Raw genomic sequence first — 18,709 nt, forward strand, 5'->3', positions numbered from 1 at the left:
TCAAGAGCAGACACTATTTAGAATCGAATCCTTTAGCTATCTTTATTATGGAAAGTTTTAAACATGTGCAGAAATAAAGAGAATGGTGTTAATGAACCCCCATGTTCCCATCACCCAACTTCAGCTATTTCTTATCATTGTCTTGTTTTGTCTGTATCTCCTTTCACTTCCATTCATGCCCAGGGAAGTTATTTTTAAGAAGACTGCAGACATCGTATCATTTCAGCCATCATTTCAGCCACGAAGAGTTCCATTTGAGTCTCTAAAAGATAAAAGATCTTTTTATCTTTTAAATCTAAATCAAAATCTAAAAGATTTTGTTGCTCAGCATAACAACCATACTATTTTGCACCCTAAAAAATGGACATTAATTGCTTAATGTTAGAGGATAGGCTCTTGCATGTGAGAATTTAAATTAGGCCCAGAGGTAAAAATGCCATTAGAAAGTTCAGCTAACATACGACAGTTCTTCAGTTTTCATAAGTAACCAATCCTCACAAAGTGTTCCACTACTTAAAAAGAGAGTTGCTGGGGCGCCTGGGTGGGTCAGTCAGTTAAGCATCCGACTTTGGCTCAGGTCATGATCTCACGGTTCGTGGGTTCGAGCCCCACGTTGGGCTCTGTGCTGACAGCTCAGAGCCTGGAGCCTGCTTCAGATTCTGTGTCTCCCTCTCTCTCTGACCCTCCCCTGCTCCCCCCCCCTCAGAAATAAATAAAATATTAAAAAAAAAAGAGAGAGAGAGAGTTGCTCCCTGAGAACACCCTTCAGTCCTGGGAGTGTCAGATGTGTTCTTCCAGCTACAGCTACAGCTACAGCTTTCTCTCTTTCACTCGACCGGGTCTTGTAGAGGAGTTTTGGTCATGGCAAACCCTTATTCCCCCCTTCAAAACTTTCTTTGTCATCTCATCACAATGGATATCCATTTCCACCCTCTCCCCAGTGTGTAAAGTGAAAGATTAACTTGGGACTTTTGCCCTCAAATTTCTAGTGTAGGGAGAATTGGGGGGGAATCCTACTCTTATCTAAGATTGCACATTTGTGCAATCTTTCAGAGAAACTTGGGAAAATGAGGAGACTGTCAGCGCATTTTCACCTCTCCAGGGGCATAAGTCGTGTGTCCCCATCCTGTGCCTGGCTGACTATGCTTGCCCTCAAGGTACAGTACTGGGGGGTTCACAGCAGATGAGCAGAGTTGCTGAGGGAGAAATGGAGCAGAGGATTTGGAGGCTGACAGATACCATAGAGATAATGATGCATGAACAGATGTTCAGTAAGAAAGAAAGACTATGCTGTTTGAAATGTAGGAAAATTTCAGGTTGAACAGTCTTCTTAACTGAGACTCCTCAGAGGCTTAACTGTAAAGCCCATGCATTGTGAGTCTCCGAGAGAGATGGCAGACTTCTTTGACCACATGGGCCTCTTATTGCAGAAATGGCTGCCTTGGAACAGTCTCTGGACAATGCTGATCGAAGTAAGCAACGCACTCACAGAAGTTAAACAATTGGTCCAGGGTCAGGAGAATAGGTAGTAGCATAGGAGAATGCCAGAGCCCCAACAGAGTCTAGTTTATCTCGTTTGTTTATTTATTTTTAATTTTCTTTTTTTACATTTATTTATTTTTTGAGAGAGTGAGACAGAGTGTGAGGGGAGGCAGAGCAGAGAGAGAAGGAGATATAGAATCCGAAGCAGGCTCCAGGCTCTGAGCAAATGTTTAGCACAGAGCCTGATGCGGGGCTCGAACCCATGAACTGTGAGATCATGACCTGAGTCGAAGTTGGATGCTTAACTGACCGAGCCACTCAGGCACCCCTAGTTTATCTAGTTTAAAGGAAAATCTCCCCTTGGGTAGTGTCACTCACTGAGGTTCCATGGGAAGACCACTGTCCCTTCAGTCAGAAACCCTAAGTCTGGGGGCGCCTGGGTGGCTCAGTCGGTTAAGAGTCTGACTCGATCTCAGCTCAGGTCATGACCTCAGGGTCGTGAGTTCAAGCCCCGTGTTGGGCTCTGTACTGGGTGTGGAGCTTGTTTAAATTAAAAAAAAAAAAAATAAAAGAGAAGCGCCTGGGTGGCTCAGTCGGTTAAGCGTCTGACTTCAGCTCAGGTCATGATCTCATGGTTTGTGGGTTCGAGCCCCATGTTGGGCTCTGTGCTGAGAGCTCAGAGCCTGGAGCCTGCTTTGAATTCTGTGTCTCCCTCTCTCTTTGCCCCTCCCTTGATTGCACTCTGTCTCTCTCTTTCTCTCTCTCTCAAAAATAAGTAAACATTAAAAAAATGAAAGAAAGAAACCTGAAGTCTGGTCCTAGGTCAATGCACATTTTCAGACATTCCCTATACTGTCTGGCAAGGGGGGATAGTAAAAACTGTGTGGCCCTTTTACCAACTGATATAAGGAGCAACTAAAATGGATGTGAAAGTAGTTTATAAACCTTGAGTTCTATAAGGATGATGATTTATTGTGTCTCTCAGTGCTTAGCGTCACCTTTTCCTCAGTATTGAGAACACCTTGGCCAGAATGTCCATCTTGAATAAAGAGAAAGACTTTGGAGCGATGGATATAAGTACATATAAGTACAAAGATATGAGTGCCTGCTGATTTTTTTCAGGAAGGGCCCGTGGCTGGCCCTGACTTTCCTTCTTGCCATGATGGGGGATGGGGGATACTTTCTCAAAGGTACTTCCAGCTTTTCTCTTTCTAAGCTTTAGGCCTGTATCGGAGCATCTCTCTGCCTGCTTCTTCCGCTTTGCTCTAGCGCTTCATGGTTTGCACCCTTGGGTCAAGTTGGTTTTGGAGTAGGGTTACTTACTGCTGTCACCCATGATGCCTTATTCTCTGTGGCTGGGAGTACCGTGTTCAGGTGTGTCCTGTGGTCGGGCATTATATGACAAACGTGCCAGAGGATTTATTCTGCTGTGATAGCCTCTCCAGTTTCACCACCCTTAGTCATCATTTTACTTGGGGCATGGATATGTGTGTTCCAGAAGCTTTTCCACCTCCTGCAACTTATGGGAGGGATAAATTGTCTCCATGTTTTCTTCTGGTGCTTTTGACCATGAACTCTTAGACCTGGAGTAGATTGGTTATCAAATAGCCTAAGGAGAAAGGAGGTGATATGTAATTTACATAAGATCCAGGAAATGAAGGAAGACATGGTGCCAGGAGCTGTGTTTCCAGCTAGACTTTATTTATTTTTTTATTTTTTTAAAATATTTTTATTTATTTCTAGGAGAGAGAGAGAGACAGCGTGAGCAGGGGAGGGTCAGAGAGAGAGGGAGTCACAGACTGAAACAGGCTCCAGGCTCTGAGCTGGCAGTCAGCACAGAGCCCGACATGGGGCTCGAACCCATGAACCGCGATATCATGACCTAAGCGAAAGTCGGACGCTTAACCGACTAAGCCATCCAGGCACCCCTCCAGCTAGACTTTATTAAGTTTCACAATCCTAAAGAATTCTAAAGGCAAAACAAGGGCATCTTTTAGGTTTTGCTTAATGGAGTTAATCTGGTGAACCGGTGACAGAACCAGGAGCCACTCCAGCCCAGTCCCCCTAATCAAAACACTAATGGGCTTAGATCACGCCCTGGTTCTATCTTGAATAAGGGAATTTTGAGACGGCTTAAATGCTTTGAATTCCTCAGCAGAGAAATGATAGATGTACAGATAATGAGACAAAGGGTTTCCCAATCCCTGTGTAGAACCTCATGAGTTTACGTGCTCTCCCCATCTCTTAGCTGTTTATCGGGTTTCATGACCAGGAAAATGTCACCTGCACTCACTGCTGTCTGGGGATTCAGCTGTATTAGCTTTGCTTTTACAGTCTTCCCTTGAGTCATACGTCTCGTTATCTATGTACCAGTCTTTTTTTGAGAGCCTATGGTAGTGTAAGGCACTGCTTTGTATTTTGAGGGACATAGAAATGAAAGACCTCTTGCCTTTAAGTGGCTGCTACTTTAGAAGAGGAGTTAGGCCTGAGAATAAATCATTTTGTTGAGCTTATGAGCACGTAAAAGAGAGGGTGAATTTTCTACCACCAAGGTGATCTCTGTCTGGACAGTGCGAATAATCACTCTTACCGCCTTGCACCCAGAGGGCCCGGAGCTGTTTCCAGGGACTCAGAGTTGAGGTGCCTTTTAATAAGAGGACTTTGCTGTTAGTCCTTACTTTGGACCTGCCACCTTTGGAGCCATGTTCCCACCTGACGTGGACCGTATGTATCTCTCTTTGTCTTGCTCAAAGTTGAAATAAAACGGAAAGATGAAATCAGATTTATTGGAGACCTTGAAGACTAATTTTCCTAATGGAGTTACATCTGACCTATGTTCCTCGTTTTGTTCTCCCTCCAGTCTTCAGTTTAGAGAGCGGTTTGGGAAGAGACATGAAACATATGGGGGGGGGGGCGGGGGCGGGGAGACAGCAGCGAGCTGGAGCGTGCTGATTTTCATGTAATTCTTGGCTCCTTGCTGGTTCGGTTGGGGTTGAACTGTTTTCAGGGCAGGAAAAATGAATCTGGCATTTCGGTACAAAAACAAACAAGGCTGCTGTTGTACTTGATAAAGCTGGGGTTGCAGATCCAGTGGCCGTCCATTAGCTCAGCGACAGCGGTGAGTTTCAGAGACCCCTGCACTCTCCGGAGAAGGTAGTAAATGTCCATCTAGGAAGGCAGTAAATATTTGTGGAGTGATTGATTGTCAACACAGTAGGATTTTCTTGTCGGGGGCAGGAAAGCCAGAAACCTTAGGACGCTGTTGTTAAACTGGCTTCAACTTCTACTTTTCTTCCTTTCTTTCTTTCTTTCTTTCTTTCTTTCTTTCTTTCTTTCTTTCTTTCTTTCTTTCTTCCTTCCTTCCTTCCTTCCTTCCTTCCTTCCTTTCTTTCTTTCTCTTTTCTTTTCTTTTCTTTTCTTTCTTTTTTTTTTTTTTCCTCAGGCAAGATAGCTGGGTCAGAACTTAACTACCTAGAGGAATTTTCTTGAGATTCCATCATCCCTCTTCTACTTCTTTTATTTCTCTCTATTTAATAGACCTTTGAAATAGGTATCTTCCCTCTACCTCCCCCACCCCCCAGAGGCAACAAGAGCAACTCCAAGATGTAAACAAGCAAAAAGAAAGCCTAAGATACTACATAAACTAGAAGTTCCTGCCCTTGCTATCCATGGTGCTACATGGCAGCCATCAGAAAGACCAGATGTGCTGGCCAGAGGTACTCCGCGAAGACGCCATGTGTGTGGGGCTTCTGCCTTCTCTCTCCAGCCGCTCTCTGCCCCATCTTGTGCCTTCCTCAGATGCCCTGTGTGTCCTTGTTTCCATGCTCCGGGCTATACTTGGTCTCCCTACTGTGCTCCTCTTCCTACCACTACCGTACATGTTATTTTAGTAACTGATTCTCTCTCTCTCTCTTTTTTAAATGTTTATTTTTGAGATAAAAAGAGCATGAGCTGGGAAGGGGCGGGGAGAGAGGGAGACAGAGGATATGAAGCGGGCTCTGTGCTAACAGCAGCGAGTCCGAGGTGGGGCTTGAACTCATGAACTGCGAGATCATGAGATCATGACTGGAGCCAGAATAGGGAGGACGTTCAACCAACTGCGCCACCCAGGCGCCCCAGTAGCCGACTCTTGATGCAGCTCTCTTTGGCCACTCTATCCCTGACCAGCCTCCCTTCTTCGAGCTCTTCGTGCACTTACTATCATTGTTCCAGCCCTACATTTATTATAGAGTGCCTGTGTTTGTTTCGGTACCTGCTGTCTTTTCTCCCTAACTGGGCAGTTAAATAAATAAATCCTCCAGGGCCAGACTAGTTCAGCCAAGAGTGCATGCTTCTCATCCCCTGTGCTACATCCAGGGTGGCTGGATGTGACTGTGACTTTCTGGGTCACAAATGAGATGCGAGTGATGGTTGTTACAATATCCAAATACTGTCACCATGCATGTTCAAGCCATCTTAGAGTAACACAGGCCTGGTTGAAGTGCTGGCTCCGTTGCCTACTAGCTATGTGTCCTTGAATGAGTTATGTAACTTCATGGAAGCTCCTGGTTTTCACCTGTAAGGAACGAGATAGCAACGTATATTAGAGCACTCCCTCTCTGAAATATATTGTGTGATGTTTAGCAAGTGATTACATACTGTAGTGAAGAGCTGTTTGCCCAGCCATCCTCCTTGGAAGACTCAGTAGTGAGAAAGCAGCCATAGGTTTTGTTTTGTTTTTAATTTTTTTTTTTTAAGTAATCTCTATGCCCAGTGTGGGGCTCAACTTCAAGACCTAGAGATCAAGAGTCGCATGCTCTCCCGACTGAACCAGCCAGCTACCCCTACATCTAAAGACACCCTACAAGGCACCCCTACGAGCCCTGTGACTTGTAGAATTCCTTGTCCTACTCAGAAACCAGGAAAGGTGTGTTTTCTTGTCTCAGCAGGCCTGCTACACGTCTGCCTTTGTCCAGCCCCGGGACACAGATAAGCCAACGTTTGTGGTGTCTGGCAGCTAAGCAGTCCTTAGCGTTTCTGCTTGGCAGAGTTCTGCAAATCTTTGTCTTGGGTTTGGAATGCTTCCCATGGCATTCCCCAAAATAATTGCTTCAGGATCCTTTTACTGATGCCCAGCCTCACATCCATGACATGCCTTGGTTGGACTTTTCTTGTGGCACTCACATTGGTTTGAGCTTGGAGTTTGTATGTGCTTCTGGGGGTTTTGTTGTTTTTGTTGGTTTTGTGCTTCGTTTTGTTTTGTTTTGTTGGTTTTGTTGTGGTGGTAGTTGGTTTTGAGTCCAAACTGGAAGGCATTTAAACGTGCCTGTGCCCAACCTGAGAAAGATAAGAATGATCTCTCATCTTAGATCTTCTTTGTCTGCCTAGCAGCCTCTGCCCCAAAGCTCCTGGAAGTAAAAACGGCCTTAGGTCTGGAGATTATCTCCTATCCTAGAAACCTGGCAGTTGCTGTCTTGTTCTGACAAAACCCGTTCTTCACATTCCTTGATTGTGAAATTAGAAACCTCGCGCTCTCAGCCCTCGTCTCCTTCAGCCTCCTCTGGCCATGACACGGTATGGGAACAGTTCCCTAGGTTACCTGAGATCCAAGGTATGGATGGTCTTCTGTCCCAGCTTGCTTCTTGCATGGGGCCCACTTGTTTGCTGGGAATGGATGAGAACTTTAGGGCTTTCCCAGTTATTCACCTCCTAGAACTCTGGCTCCAAAGTTGGCCAGAATGGGTGTCCTGGGGCCTAAGGGCCCATTGTCCGTGCTCCAGAACACCACTGCCCAAGCTGGTGTGGCAGTCTTCTAAAGCAAGGGTCTCGGCGGGTGGGGGCTTTTGGGTGGCTTGACTTTGGCAACCAACTTTGGCTCAGGTCATGATCTCGCGGTTTGTGAGTTTGAGCCCTGCATCAGGCTGTGTGCTGACAGCTCAGAGCCTGGAACCTGCTTTGGATTCTGTGACTCCTTCTGTCTCTGCCTCTTCCCTGCTCACACTCTCTTGCTTTCTCTCTCTCACTCTTTCTCTCTCAAAAAACAAATAAACATTTTAAACAATTTAAAATAAAATAAAATAAAATGAAACAAGGTTCTGGGGCACTGACCAGGGATGTGCATGTCTGCCCAATGTTCAGCTGACCCTCAGTTCTGGTGTTTGCCCTATTGGTAACTTTTGGTCAAATATCATGACTCCTTTATTACTGTCAAGGAAAGAGCCTTTGGAGCCAGAGACTTAATTCAAATCCTTGCTCTTCCTTGGCCAGCTGTGTGACCTGGGGCAAGGTGTCCATATGTCGCAGCTTCTGCAACTGAACAGCAGTAATACCTACATCATGAGTTTGTTGTGGTTGTTAAGTGAGATGTGGGCTAAATGGAGTTCTTAGTAGAGCCTGGCTCATTGTCAGTACTGAAAAAATAACTCTCTCCACCTCCATCCCAAAATTTAAATATTATAAATGTATATGCTGCCTAGAAAAACATTGCCAAAAGATTGCTTAATCAACTGCAGTGGAAGGATGAATTCTATTAGCCATGAATATATCCACTGTTGTAGTATGTCTTCTTAAATAATAAACTAATCAGAATCCAACGGGTTTCAGCTTTACTATCTTTGGGGGTTTTCTTTTCTTTTTTAATTTTTTAAAAGTGTTTTATTTTTGAGAGAGAGAGAAAGAGAGCGCGCGCGAGAGCGAATGGGGGAGGGGCAGAGAGTGAGGGAGAAACAGAATCTGAAGCAGGCTCCAGAGCCTGACGTGGGGCTTGAACTCACAAACCATGAGATCATGACACTTTACCAACTGAGCCACCCAGGCGCCCCACTTTGGGGGTTTTCTAAGTTGAGGAGACTATATTGGTCAGTAGAAGGATGGTGGTGGCTCAGACATTGCTTGGAGCCATCAACAGTTGTTAAATTGCAACATTTTGACAACATAATCCTGCTTAATTCTGGTTAGTGTGACTTTTTTTTTTTTTTTTTGATGAATTCAGCATTGAATTGGATTCTACATTCTTAGGCAGATGACTAAAATTATAGAAGGATTTGATTTACCTTTAGTCTGTAATGTATGAGTCTGGGTCACTTACATAAAAGAACCCTTCTTTTTCCAGACTAGTAGAAACTGATGAAAATCATCTGGTCTCTGAAATCCCAAAGCTGACGACTTTGTCACTGAGTTGTGGTAACTTGGCAGAAAGTGAACTTGCCTTCCTGGGGAGGCCCACATTTGGCAGTTCAGTCTCTTTGCTTCTCAGCTCCCCCAAATCTCAGTGCTCAATGAGGGTTAGTCAGCAAAGGGCAGGAGGCAGGGAGAAGGAGATTAGTGAGAAAGAAGCCATGATCAGCAATCAGTTGGTTGGAGTATGTGATCCTGTGCTAGGTGTAATGAGTTGAGTTTAATACTGCCTTGTACACAGGGTGTTTTTAATCTTATAAGAAGATAAAAGTAGACAGGTCCTGATGAGAAACACTGTTTTGAGTTACATCCATAAAAGGATGGTGATTCATTAGGGGAAAATCGGGAAGCTTATGATGCAATTTTGATAATTTAGATTGAACTTTTACAAAATTATTTTTGGATTTCTAGTAATTTTGCTGCAATTCATCACAGATCACTGCTGATGAATATTATTTAGAAATGTGGAATGTTTCCATAGCCCATCAGGGCAAGGGCCCTTAAGTATTTCACTCCCGGCGGTATCCCCAGCACCTAGAACAGTGCCTGGCAAAGCTGTGGGTGTTCACTAGGTGTGGAATGAATGAATAAGTACATTTATGCCATGGTACTCTTTCCAGAGAATTGAGGTCCCACACTGTCTTATTAGGTAAGTGCGGACCAGCGTTACCCACGAGGGGCTGCGGCTGCCCTCTCCTCCAGTTTGGCTAACAAAGATCATAATGCTGCATGCGTTTTGTGGTGGTCGGTGGTTGCCAGGGAACTGAAGAAATGAAAGGAGGGTGTTGAAAGCTCTGCCTTGATACCCAGGCCTGCCTGTCTCTTGTTCTGTCTGCTGATTTGTGAGGGTGGTAGCAGGGCATATGTCATAGTCTCTGTGGCCGTGTCTCTTGATAATACGTATTTGCTGAAGAATGGCTCCCTAGTCGCGAAACCCCTGCAGCAGTAGAAGCCACTTCTCTCCACACATGACCCCTCTTCTCTTGTCTGGAGCAATGAGGTTACGATTCAGTCTTTTTTCCTGAGTCTCGAGGAAATGGCTCAGCTTGCTTGGCTCATTCATTTCCTTGTCAGGAAAGTTGTTGTGACCTTGACCATCAGTGGGAGACCTGCAGCAGGCACATCGTGTGTCTGGCTGGACTCACTAACGATTGAAAAGTACTTTTGGCAACATGTCGTGCTGTAAGTGTTGTGTACTGCTAATTTATTGTCCTAGGTGGGGGTGAGCTGCTAATTTGCAAAGAAAGAGTCATTTCTGACGTACCTGGGTCGTGCCCAGCGCAGTGCCACTCCCGTGGGGGCCTGTGGTGAACAGCCCTGGAGGAAGACTGTTGCAGAAAAGAAAAAGAAAGATGAGATACACATGGTTTGAGTGATGGGAAATATAATTAATTTGCAGCCTAAGAAGTTGTTAGAAAGTAACTTTGGATTTATAAGGTCCCCCAAAAGGAGTCATTTCTGCAAGTCCACATCCAAACATGCACCTTTTGTTCTTTGTACGTGTTGTCTTTGCTAGAGGATCCGGGGCCAGAGAGAGCGGCGGTGACCTGCTGTTCAGGGGAGGGTGGCCAGATGAGAGCTGGCCTACACCACCGACTAGGAGGAGTCAGATCAGGACCCCAACCCCAGGGCCTTTGCTCCTTGCGTAGAGCTTGCTGTTAGCCATTTTCCCCATAAACTGAGCTTAGAGAAGAAAGCATGACAAACCTAGGGTGGTGAACTTTTCAGAAGCAAGAGTTGGTTTAAATATAGATGATCTGCTTTACTGGCAACTTGGAGGCTGCCATGGGACTTGCTGTACCATTTGTAAGACAAGTGAGGAAAGAAGTTGGCACCTGTACACGCGCAGTTTGTTTATGAAACATAAACTCTCCTGTAGAAGTGAGGGCTCAAGAGGTCAGCGTCTGAGGTAGCATGTGCTACCTTAGCCAGGGGGAAAGGTGCCTCGCCAAGCCTTCCCTGTCACTTGCCTCAATCTCTAGAGAGAGTCGGGACAGCCAGACTTAATGCATTGTTATTTATTGAGCCCTGACTCTGGCAGGAGCGGTGGCAGAAACCTTTCTGTGAAACTGACAATTACTGGGCTTGATTTTCTTTCCCAAGGAGAAGAAACAATAGCTCAGGAGTCCAGTTCTTATTCAGAGAAATGTAGCTCTTTTCAGCTTGAGACGGACTTATATGCACCTTAGCCGAGAGGAGCTGATGGGAGCAGCCCTCCTCTGGCCCCAGGCTCCAGCGCTAGGTGGGTCCAGGGTTGGCCATCGTGGGTTTGCAGCACATCCTTCTCAGTATTCCACAGCAGCTGTCTGGAGTTTTTTCTGCTGTGCCTGAACTGATGTCATTTCCCCCTTGGCAGACAGCTTGGGTTTTGCTGCGTCTGAGATATGTCACGAGAAGGTGGGGGTGGGTCGGAGCCAGGCAGGGGGAGTAGCGAGGACAGCAGGAGGGAGAGCGCCTGCCTGGTCCCAGGACTCTGTTTACTTTCTCTTCTTTGCTAAGGAAGGCCGGTTCACTGGGACCGCGGAGCACGCAGGCCCACCAGGGGAAATGCACAGTCCAAGACCTTAACTTTTAAAAGCCCTTTGTTCCAAACGTTAGTGTGGACGATGCTCTTGCAGGATGCCTTTCCTTTTGGGTCTTAGACAGGTAACTGAACTGGTTATCCGTGGATCGGGTTTGGGCAGGGAAGAAGGGTGGGAGCTGGTTTGTCGGACTGCTGCTTTGGGCGGAGGGAACCGTTGAGAAAATGTCTCGCAGCTAGAGCAGGCCAGCTCCCCTGCAGAAATTTCCAGTCCTCCCTTCTTGTGTGCTAGTTGCTCCTTACTTCCCAAGCCACTGTATTCTTAACCCCCTACATCCCTGAGGTCTCTCTGGGGCCATCCATTCTGATTTTCCGTTATATACCGGAAAGCTGTTTCCAAAGCCTTATAGAGGAAACAGCTGAGGGGAGAGGCTGGGGAGGAGGTGAGGCAGAGTGGATTCTTGATCCAAACTGCTTTTATTCCTTCTCCATTTTGATTTGGCTCATTAGCAGAGATTTCTTCACAGTTTTCTCGTTCTAAAGGGATTCGGAGTGAGGGCAGGGGAATCTTCTAAAGGGAAGGGCTCCCAGAGGCTTTCTCCTTATAGGCATGCGGTCAGGGCTGTGTGGCTGAGGGACATCCTGGATATTTCCGAGGGCTGGGGGTGGCATTGGCCACGTTTTGGCCCTCTTGACAGACTTTTCAAAGTCAACAGACCCCTGTGGCTGAGTCTTGATTGCTTTGCGAACTGCTGTTTGAAGTAGGGGCACTAAATTATAGCCCGTAACCTAGTGTGGAATGAGAAAACAGTAGCAAGCGACCAACTGCTGTCTGCTGAGAACACAGCTGTTGCCAACTATTTGTTCCAGGGCTTCTGAGGGTTGGCCACCCCCCCCCCCCACCTTTGGTCTGAGAGGCATGTCTGTATCGGAATGTGTAACTGTAACCATTGGCGGCTGTAAGAGGGGGTGGGGACAGACACACACCCTCTACTGCCTGTTCCTGGGTGAGGAAAAGCCACAGATGAGATCAAACTAGAAGCCTTAGTGAGTCGCTGCTAGGGACTGCTGGGTTAGTCTCACTGTCAGAAATGTGCTGGGTGAGCAAATCTCCCTTGGGTTGTCCAAAATTCTTTAAAAAGTAAGTGTCTCCGAAAAGCTCACTCTGCACATATTATCACTTCTCTGTTCAGTGTCCCTTTGGTGCAGCTGATGGAGACGGGGCATTTGACCACCCGCTCTGCCCCCCCCAAGAAAGGCTGTCCTTTTAACCTATGGACCATGGTGAGGATTTTGAGCAGCATTGGAAATAGGATGGATGAAGCATCCCATGCATACATGTCAGATGTCAGGGGCAGAAGGGGGAAGCTTCATGATAGGGTAGAAGGAGCAGGACTGGGGAGCCAGAAGGGCCTGTGTCCGTATCCTGGTCTCCCAGGGTCTTAAGCAAGCCACTTAGCTGCTCTGAACCTCGTCTTTGAAATTGTAATGATAAAACCTACTGGAAGAATTATTGAGAGAGTTTCACAAAAGGATATATTTAAAACATGAGCACCTGGGCCGGCAGAGAGTAGGCATTCAGGAAGAATGTAACCATTATTTTTACGTACGCATCCTGAGGAATGTGAGAGCAGGAGCGCAGGAGTACAGGAAACTAGAAGCCGGAGGACCAGAGATGGAGGGTGTAGTGGGCAGGCCCGCCAGCATGCGCAGACCGAGGGGTGGGAGGCCGTCGCTTACTATACGCATCTGCTGTTAACCTTGGATATTGAGGAGACCAGAAGAGGCGGGCCCGTGTCCCATCACCTGCACTCAGCTGCGTGAGAGGGTGCAGTGGTAGGTCAAGTGAAGGGCTGGGGTGGTGGTCCTGGGGAGCATCTCAGAGGATCAACAGCAGGTGAATCTTCAGCTCTTGTTTCTGAACAGATCTCTGGTAGGAAGGCTGAACTACAAGACCTCTTAAAGACCCTTTCTGCCCTTCTGTGATTCAAACTTCCCTGTAAAAACTTTGACTGTTTTTGATTACATAGTTTTGTATATTTCTAGCATTTCTGTGTCTGTCAGTGTAATTACATTCTTTATTGGAGCTGTGGAAAAGCTAGCTTTCTAAAGATTACTTGGTGATAATTCTGTTCTTAAGAAATGACACAGGGGGTACCTGGGTGGCTCAGTCGGTTAGGCATCCAACTTTGGCTCAGGTCATGAGCTCACGGTTTGTGGGTTCGAGCCCCGTGTCAGGCTTTGTGCTGACAGCCGGGAACCTTCTCTGGATTCTGTGTCTCCCTCGCTCTCTGTCTCTCCCCCCGCCCCTCAAAAATAAAATAAACATAAAAAACCTTTTTTAAATGATGCAAGAATGCATGTGCTGTTGGTCTTCATTATATATAATATATATGTACTTTCATACATTTTTTTTCCCCCCTCAATCCATGTAACAATGCTGTCTTCTGTGGTAGTGTGATTCTGTTTGTACAGAAGTGCACACTGGGGCTTACAGAAGGTAAGCCATTTGCCCAGAGTTGCTCAGCTAGCTAGGGAAATGGTAATTGAAGTTTTGTTTTTTTTTCTTAAAGTCTGATCTTCTGATTCCAAAGCCTAGAATTTTTCCCACTGCCTAGACTGCTTCGCCCAATGCCTGTGTGAGTAGAGGAGGATTATTACGTTGTTTTAGTTGAGGCATGTTTTCTGAAGGTTGTTTCTAGGAGGCCCAGGTACCAGATAAGACATTGCTCGTGCCCGTTTGCATCTTTCTCTATGGAATCCTTTCCTGCATGTAGCATTTACTGAGTAATGCCGCTGCAAGTAGATTTGAACATTTAATGAATGCGGACCTGACACAAAGGATGCAAAGATAAATAAAGCATAACCCTTACTTCCTAGGAGCTCACAGTCTAATGCAGTGGTTCTCAAAATGCATAAAAATTGCCTGGAAGTGGCGCTTATTATAATTAGATTTTGTAGGTCTGGGGCCAGCATCCAGAAATATGCATTCCTGTGAAGTTCCCCAGGTGGTTTTGACCCTGCTAGTTTCTGGCAATTTGAGAGGGACCTCACCTCCTCCCCCCAACCCCACCCCCGCCGCTGTAGGTTTAGTAGTATGGAAAGAATCCTATAATGTGCTCAGACTATAACAGGAATGCCCAGGTGCCCAGGACCTAGCATAGCAGAGGGGTGGGAAAGCATCTTATTCAAATGGCTGGGGGAGAGGGCTGTGCATGAAACGCTTTCCTGAGAAGGTGATATCTGATCTGAGTCTTGAAGGATGAGTAGGAGTCTACCAGACATGTGATCTGAGGAAAGAACATTCCAGACAGATCAGGTTAGGAGTGTCATTTTTGTTTTCTCCTGCAGATGAGAAGAGAAACTGTCATCTTATGAGTCTTAGTATTAAGTATGCCTGAGGCAAGACAAGGACTTTGGCTCACCAACTGTTGGCGTCCTTTGTGACACAGACAAGGAGGAAAGCATTAGGGCCCTTCAGTCTAATAATGAGTGTGGCACGAATTCAGTGTCTGTAAAGGGCAGGTAAGCTGTAGGCTGTATTGGTTCTTCTATGCAAGGGACAGTTAAGACAGCTTACTGGAAGGTAGTGTTGACTAAAGAGCAGTCTTTTTGTGCTTAGAGGAGCTCAGGTTCAGAAGAGAGTTACCTGTTGAACTTTCTGGGTTTTGACGATGTACCACACAATTGAGCATGTTATCCCTTTATTAACTGGTGAGATCAGCAAATGAGTTTTCTGGTTAAGAGAATCCATCATGTAAACCTAACAGATAGGATTCCTGATTTTCAGAGAATAAGATTGTAACAGAACATTCTTAGTCTGCTGATTTGAATGAATTCTAGTTCATGTTTTATTCAGAAGGCATTGATTTCATAATGTGGGAGGATTCTTATGACCGACATCCTCTATTTGAAAAGGATTGTGCATGTATTCCATTCAAAGCATGTTGTAGATACGGAGAGACACATGCTCTATCCCTGCCCTCAAGAGGCCTACAGTCAGGTAGGGGAAGTGGGTGCACAGTTAATTGGAACATTCAGTGGGTGATGGTGAGTGCTGTTAGAGAGGGATGGGGTGCCACAGGTTCACAGGTGTGGGGGTGACTTTCTGCAGGCAGCCCAGTCCAGTAAGTAGTCTCAGTGGTTGTAAGACAATAATTTGTATCTTGTACCACAGAATGTTGCTTTCTTTGTGGGAGGGGCCCACTGTCCTCCAAATTGTCCTCACCAAAGTGAGTTGATCCCTGATACTGGAAATGAGTAGTCTGCAACCACACTGGAGTGCTCTTGTCAGATGTCAGAACATGTCATGGCCAAGAGGCTCCTGGCCCAAGGGGCTGTTTGTATTCTGGAAACGGGGAGCTGGTACCAGAGGCCCTCGATTGGTCTGATGCTGAATGTAACAGGGCAACCTGAATGTCGAAGCCCAGTTACTCCGTGGGCATAATAAGAGATCTTAGGGTCTCACTAGGACAGCACTGAAAATGCCATGGTGTACACCAGCCTAAAGCTGTAGGCTGGGAGCCAGGACTCGGGAGAGGGAGGAGGGAATTGGCCAACTTCTCATTTAACCCCCAAACTGCTGAATATTAGCCAACCTTACGTCACACCTTTGTTACTTCATCATGACAGCCTCCGTGAGGTGGGAGGTCTTAGCTCTTTTCTGTTGTGAGGAAACCGAAACTCAACAGGTTTTATCTATTTAGTATCACACAGCTAATGCGTGGCCATGGTGGCTCCAGCGGCCAGGTCTGAGAGAACAGTGCTGTCCTTGTCTGTGTATTGCTCTGTATGGTACCCGCACCAGCATCTGCCGGACCTTCTCCCTGTATGCCCTGTGCCCTGCAGAGGACTGAATATTGAGTCCTGGTCACCGTCACCCTCCTGTGTGTGCTTTAGCCTCTCTCTACCAGGTTCAGGACAAATTAAGCAAGATCCTGCTTGGAAAAGAACTGTCTGTATATAATTCAGGAGACACCAAGGTGACACTTGTTGTTTGTACTACCAGAGGTTGAAGCCAAAATCCTTATTGACACTGATGTGTAAAAATCTTGTGACAGCTCCATAAAGCCCTTAGTTCCCCATTGCTGCCTAAAGGTAAGAAAGGGTGAGTCTCATCTCGGCCCTTTCAGATGGATTTTTAACCCCCCAACCAGCTCTGTTGACAGAAGTTGCTTTTGTAGAGCAGCGTGGCTTGTTTTTCATCACACTCCTATTATCAAAGCAAAGAGAAACCGGTGGACTGGACAGTAACTTAGTAGAAAAGAAGACTGTATCTGCTGATTTTGAAACTTTTGTCCGGGATGGAGCCAAAGAAAACATTCACTTCCTCCAGTGATATCCCATGAGTTGGATCCACCCCCTCCCACCCCTTTTCCTTGAAGAGGTAAATTTTGGTTCAGGAGAACAATAATTTGGGACTACTTTAAAAACTGCTAGAAAATTCCTTTTCCTGCCCCAATTCCCAAGCAGCCAGATACCAGGTTTCTTAACTCTCCTTCCCTGGCCCTTCTTGACTCTGTTTGCTGCTAATTTATAGTGGCAGTGAGTTGAAACAGCTCTTCAGGTTGACTTGCTTTAGCCATTTCTGTGCTCCTTTGTAGCCATTGCTTCTCTGGGCAGGGACTCAACTGGACTTGAATCCTGGACCTCATAAGGGGCATCGGATGCTGGTTGCTGGAAATGGTGATTTAATCCTGGGAGGTGACTTGTTTGACCTATCTTGTCCTTTTAACTGATAGAGGAAGGGCAGTAGGGGAAAGGTGTATGCTTTTCAGGAGAGGGGGAGCCATGCATTGAGAATGACTGGAGTATGACACAGTGACTTCTTTGCCTAAAAGTGGCTTAGGGTTTGCTGGGACTATGTTGCACACGAGGCATTGGTTCCCTTGGATCAGGGAGGCCAGAACATTTTTATGGTTTGGTTCTCTTGGTTAACATACATGTTCTCAAGGTCTTCCACTGAACTGTGACACATGGTCTCATTCTTTGTTTCAGATACTGCCCGTCTGATCATGTGGTTTTCATCAAGGGTTTGGAAATTCCTGATTGTGTACCAGGCAGTGGTGTGAATACCTGTGACCTCCCACTCCTCCGGGTGTGGTTCTGGAGTGTGGTGGGGAGGCCTGGGATAGGCCGGGACAGGCCAGGGCTGGCTGCCAACAAAAATAGAAAGTGTTATCACTTCCCTGTCTCCGGGTGAGGTTCTGGATTTGTGGGCCAAGCTCAGATTGTGCTGGGTTACTGTAAGCCTGTCATAGCCAGAAAGCCAATGGGTAGGTCTCTCAGCAGTCGGGCAGAATCATGTCACCACAGCCTTGGTCTTACCCTTGGAGAATGCCTTCATGCCACTGCTTGTATTGTTGTAGCTAAGAGGAACAGGGAACACGGGGGAGGACTAGCCCCTGGGGTTCCTTGACTGTCAGTAGGATCAGCACTTTGTGAAGATTTTTGCATGTCTGATCCTTTGCTAAGGCAGGTGCACTTGTGAGATTGACATCACTCTTGCTCCTGGGGAATTTACAGGGTGGTTGGGGAGCGCATGAGGCAATCAGGCCACAAGACCAGATAGAACACGATTCTGCACTAAATGGTGTAGTGCAGTTTGGCTGGAGCAGTGGTTCTAAACCAGGGGCAATTTTCTACCTCCACCTGGGGGACATTTGGCAACATCTGGGTGTTGCTGGTTGTCACAACTCGGGGGTAGGGTGTTGCCACTAGCATCTAGTGAGTAGAGGCCAGGGATGCTGTTAAACATCCTACAATGTGGGGGATGGTGCACGAAGAATTGTCTCGAAGTGTCAGTACTGCCAAGGCAGAGAAACTCTAGGGCAGACATTACTGACACGTAGTGCATCCTTCCTGCTTAGGGAGCGAGCGGCCACGGAAGTCACAGGCCTTACAGAAAGTGGACTGAGATGTCTTAATACAGGGAAATAAGTGTACTTCTCCCCACTGCATTCCAAGCAGTCTGTACTAACTACCTGCACAGAGATTTAGAGTCTTGACATCTTGGTTACCCCTTGTTAGCAGGTACTATTATTTTCAAAGACAGGAATAGAGTTAATTTTTTATGGTGAGTAGCTAAGATCGAGTCCTTCTGGCGCTGGCATTTTATCTCTTACTCAAATAATCTAATTACTTTCAGAAGCATGGGATCTTAGTAGTGCCCAAATACAACTGTATACAGTTTAAACAACAGTTAGGCTACAGTTATTTCAATAACAGACCATATGTGAAATCAGGTACCTCTTGCTATGGCTTGGGCTTATTGTAATCTGCCTCTTCTAATGCAGTAAATTCCCCCTTTTCTAAGTCATCTGGTGTCTCATTTAATCTTTAAGTGTAAGGTCTTAGAGTTTAGTAAGTTCTTTAAAGTTATTCAGAGTCCTTTGGAGACATAGCCTCTGGCTCCTAAAGATTGTTGTTGTTGTTTTAAATCTTGTATCTGCTTCCACAGAGACCATTTTTTTTTTTTAATATTTTTATTTATTTTTTTATTTCTAGGAGAGAGAGGGAGAAACAGCGGGAGCAGGGGAGGGTCAGAGAGAG

At 46.1% G+C, this 18,709-nt stretch overlaps 1 protein-coding gene and 1 non-coding gene across 6 annotated transcripts in view; one reads left to right on the forward strand and one right to left on the reverse strand.

Annotated features, from left to right (window-relative positions):
* Window positions 1-18,709, forward strand: part of WBP1L (WW domain binding protein 1 like) — a 60,728-nt gene that overhangs the window by 11,755 nt on the left and 30,264 nt on the right. The window contains exon 1 of one of the 5 annotated variants that reach the window (XM_077748376.1): window positions 5,149-5,198. The exons of 2 other annotated variants lie outside the window; for them this stretch is intronic. In XM_077748376.1, the coding sequence (XP_077604502.1) occupies window positions 5,151-5,198 (48 nt within the window). In that variant the 5' untranslated portion in view covers window positions 5,149-5,150. Of the gene's footprint in view, window positions 1-5,148; window positions 5,199-6,971; window positions 7,073-11,111; window positions 11,284-18,709 lie in introns of those variants that run through there. 2 more of the 5 variants (XM_077748377.1, XM_077748378.1) reach the window with 2 other exon arrangements.
* LOC144218554 (small nucleolar RNA SNORD20) lies at window positions 4,934-5,011 on the reverse strand. The gene has a single exon (XR_013331194.1). It is a non-coding gene; the product is annotated as a small nucleolar RNA SNORD20 (small nucleolar RNA).

This window comes from Crocuta crocuta, unplaced genomic scaffold, assembly GCF_008692635.1.
Source record: "Crocuta crocuta isolate KB4526 unplaced genomic scaffold, BGI_CrCroc_1.0 scaffold619, whole genome shotgun sequence".
NCBI classification, from domain to species: domain Eukaryota; kingdom Metazoa; phylum Chordata; class Mammalia; order Carnivora; family Hyaenidae; genus Crocuta; species Crocuta crocuta.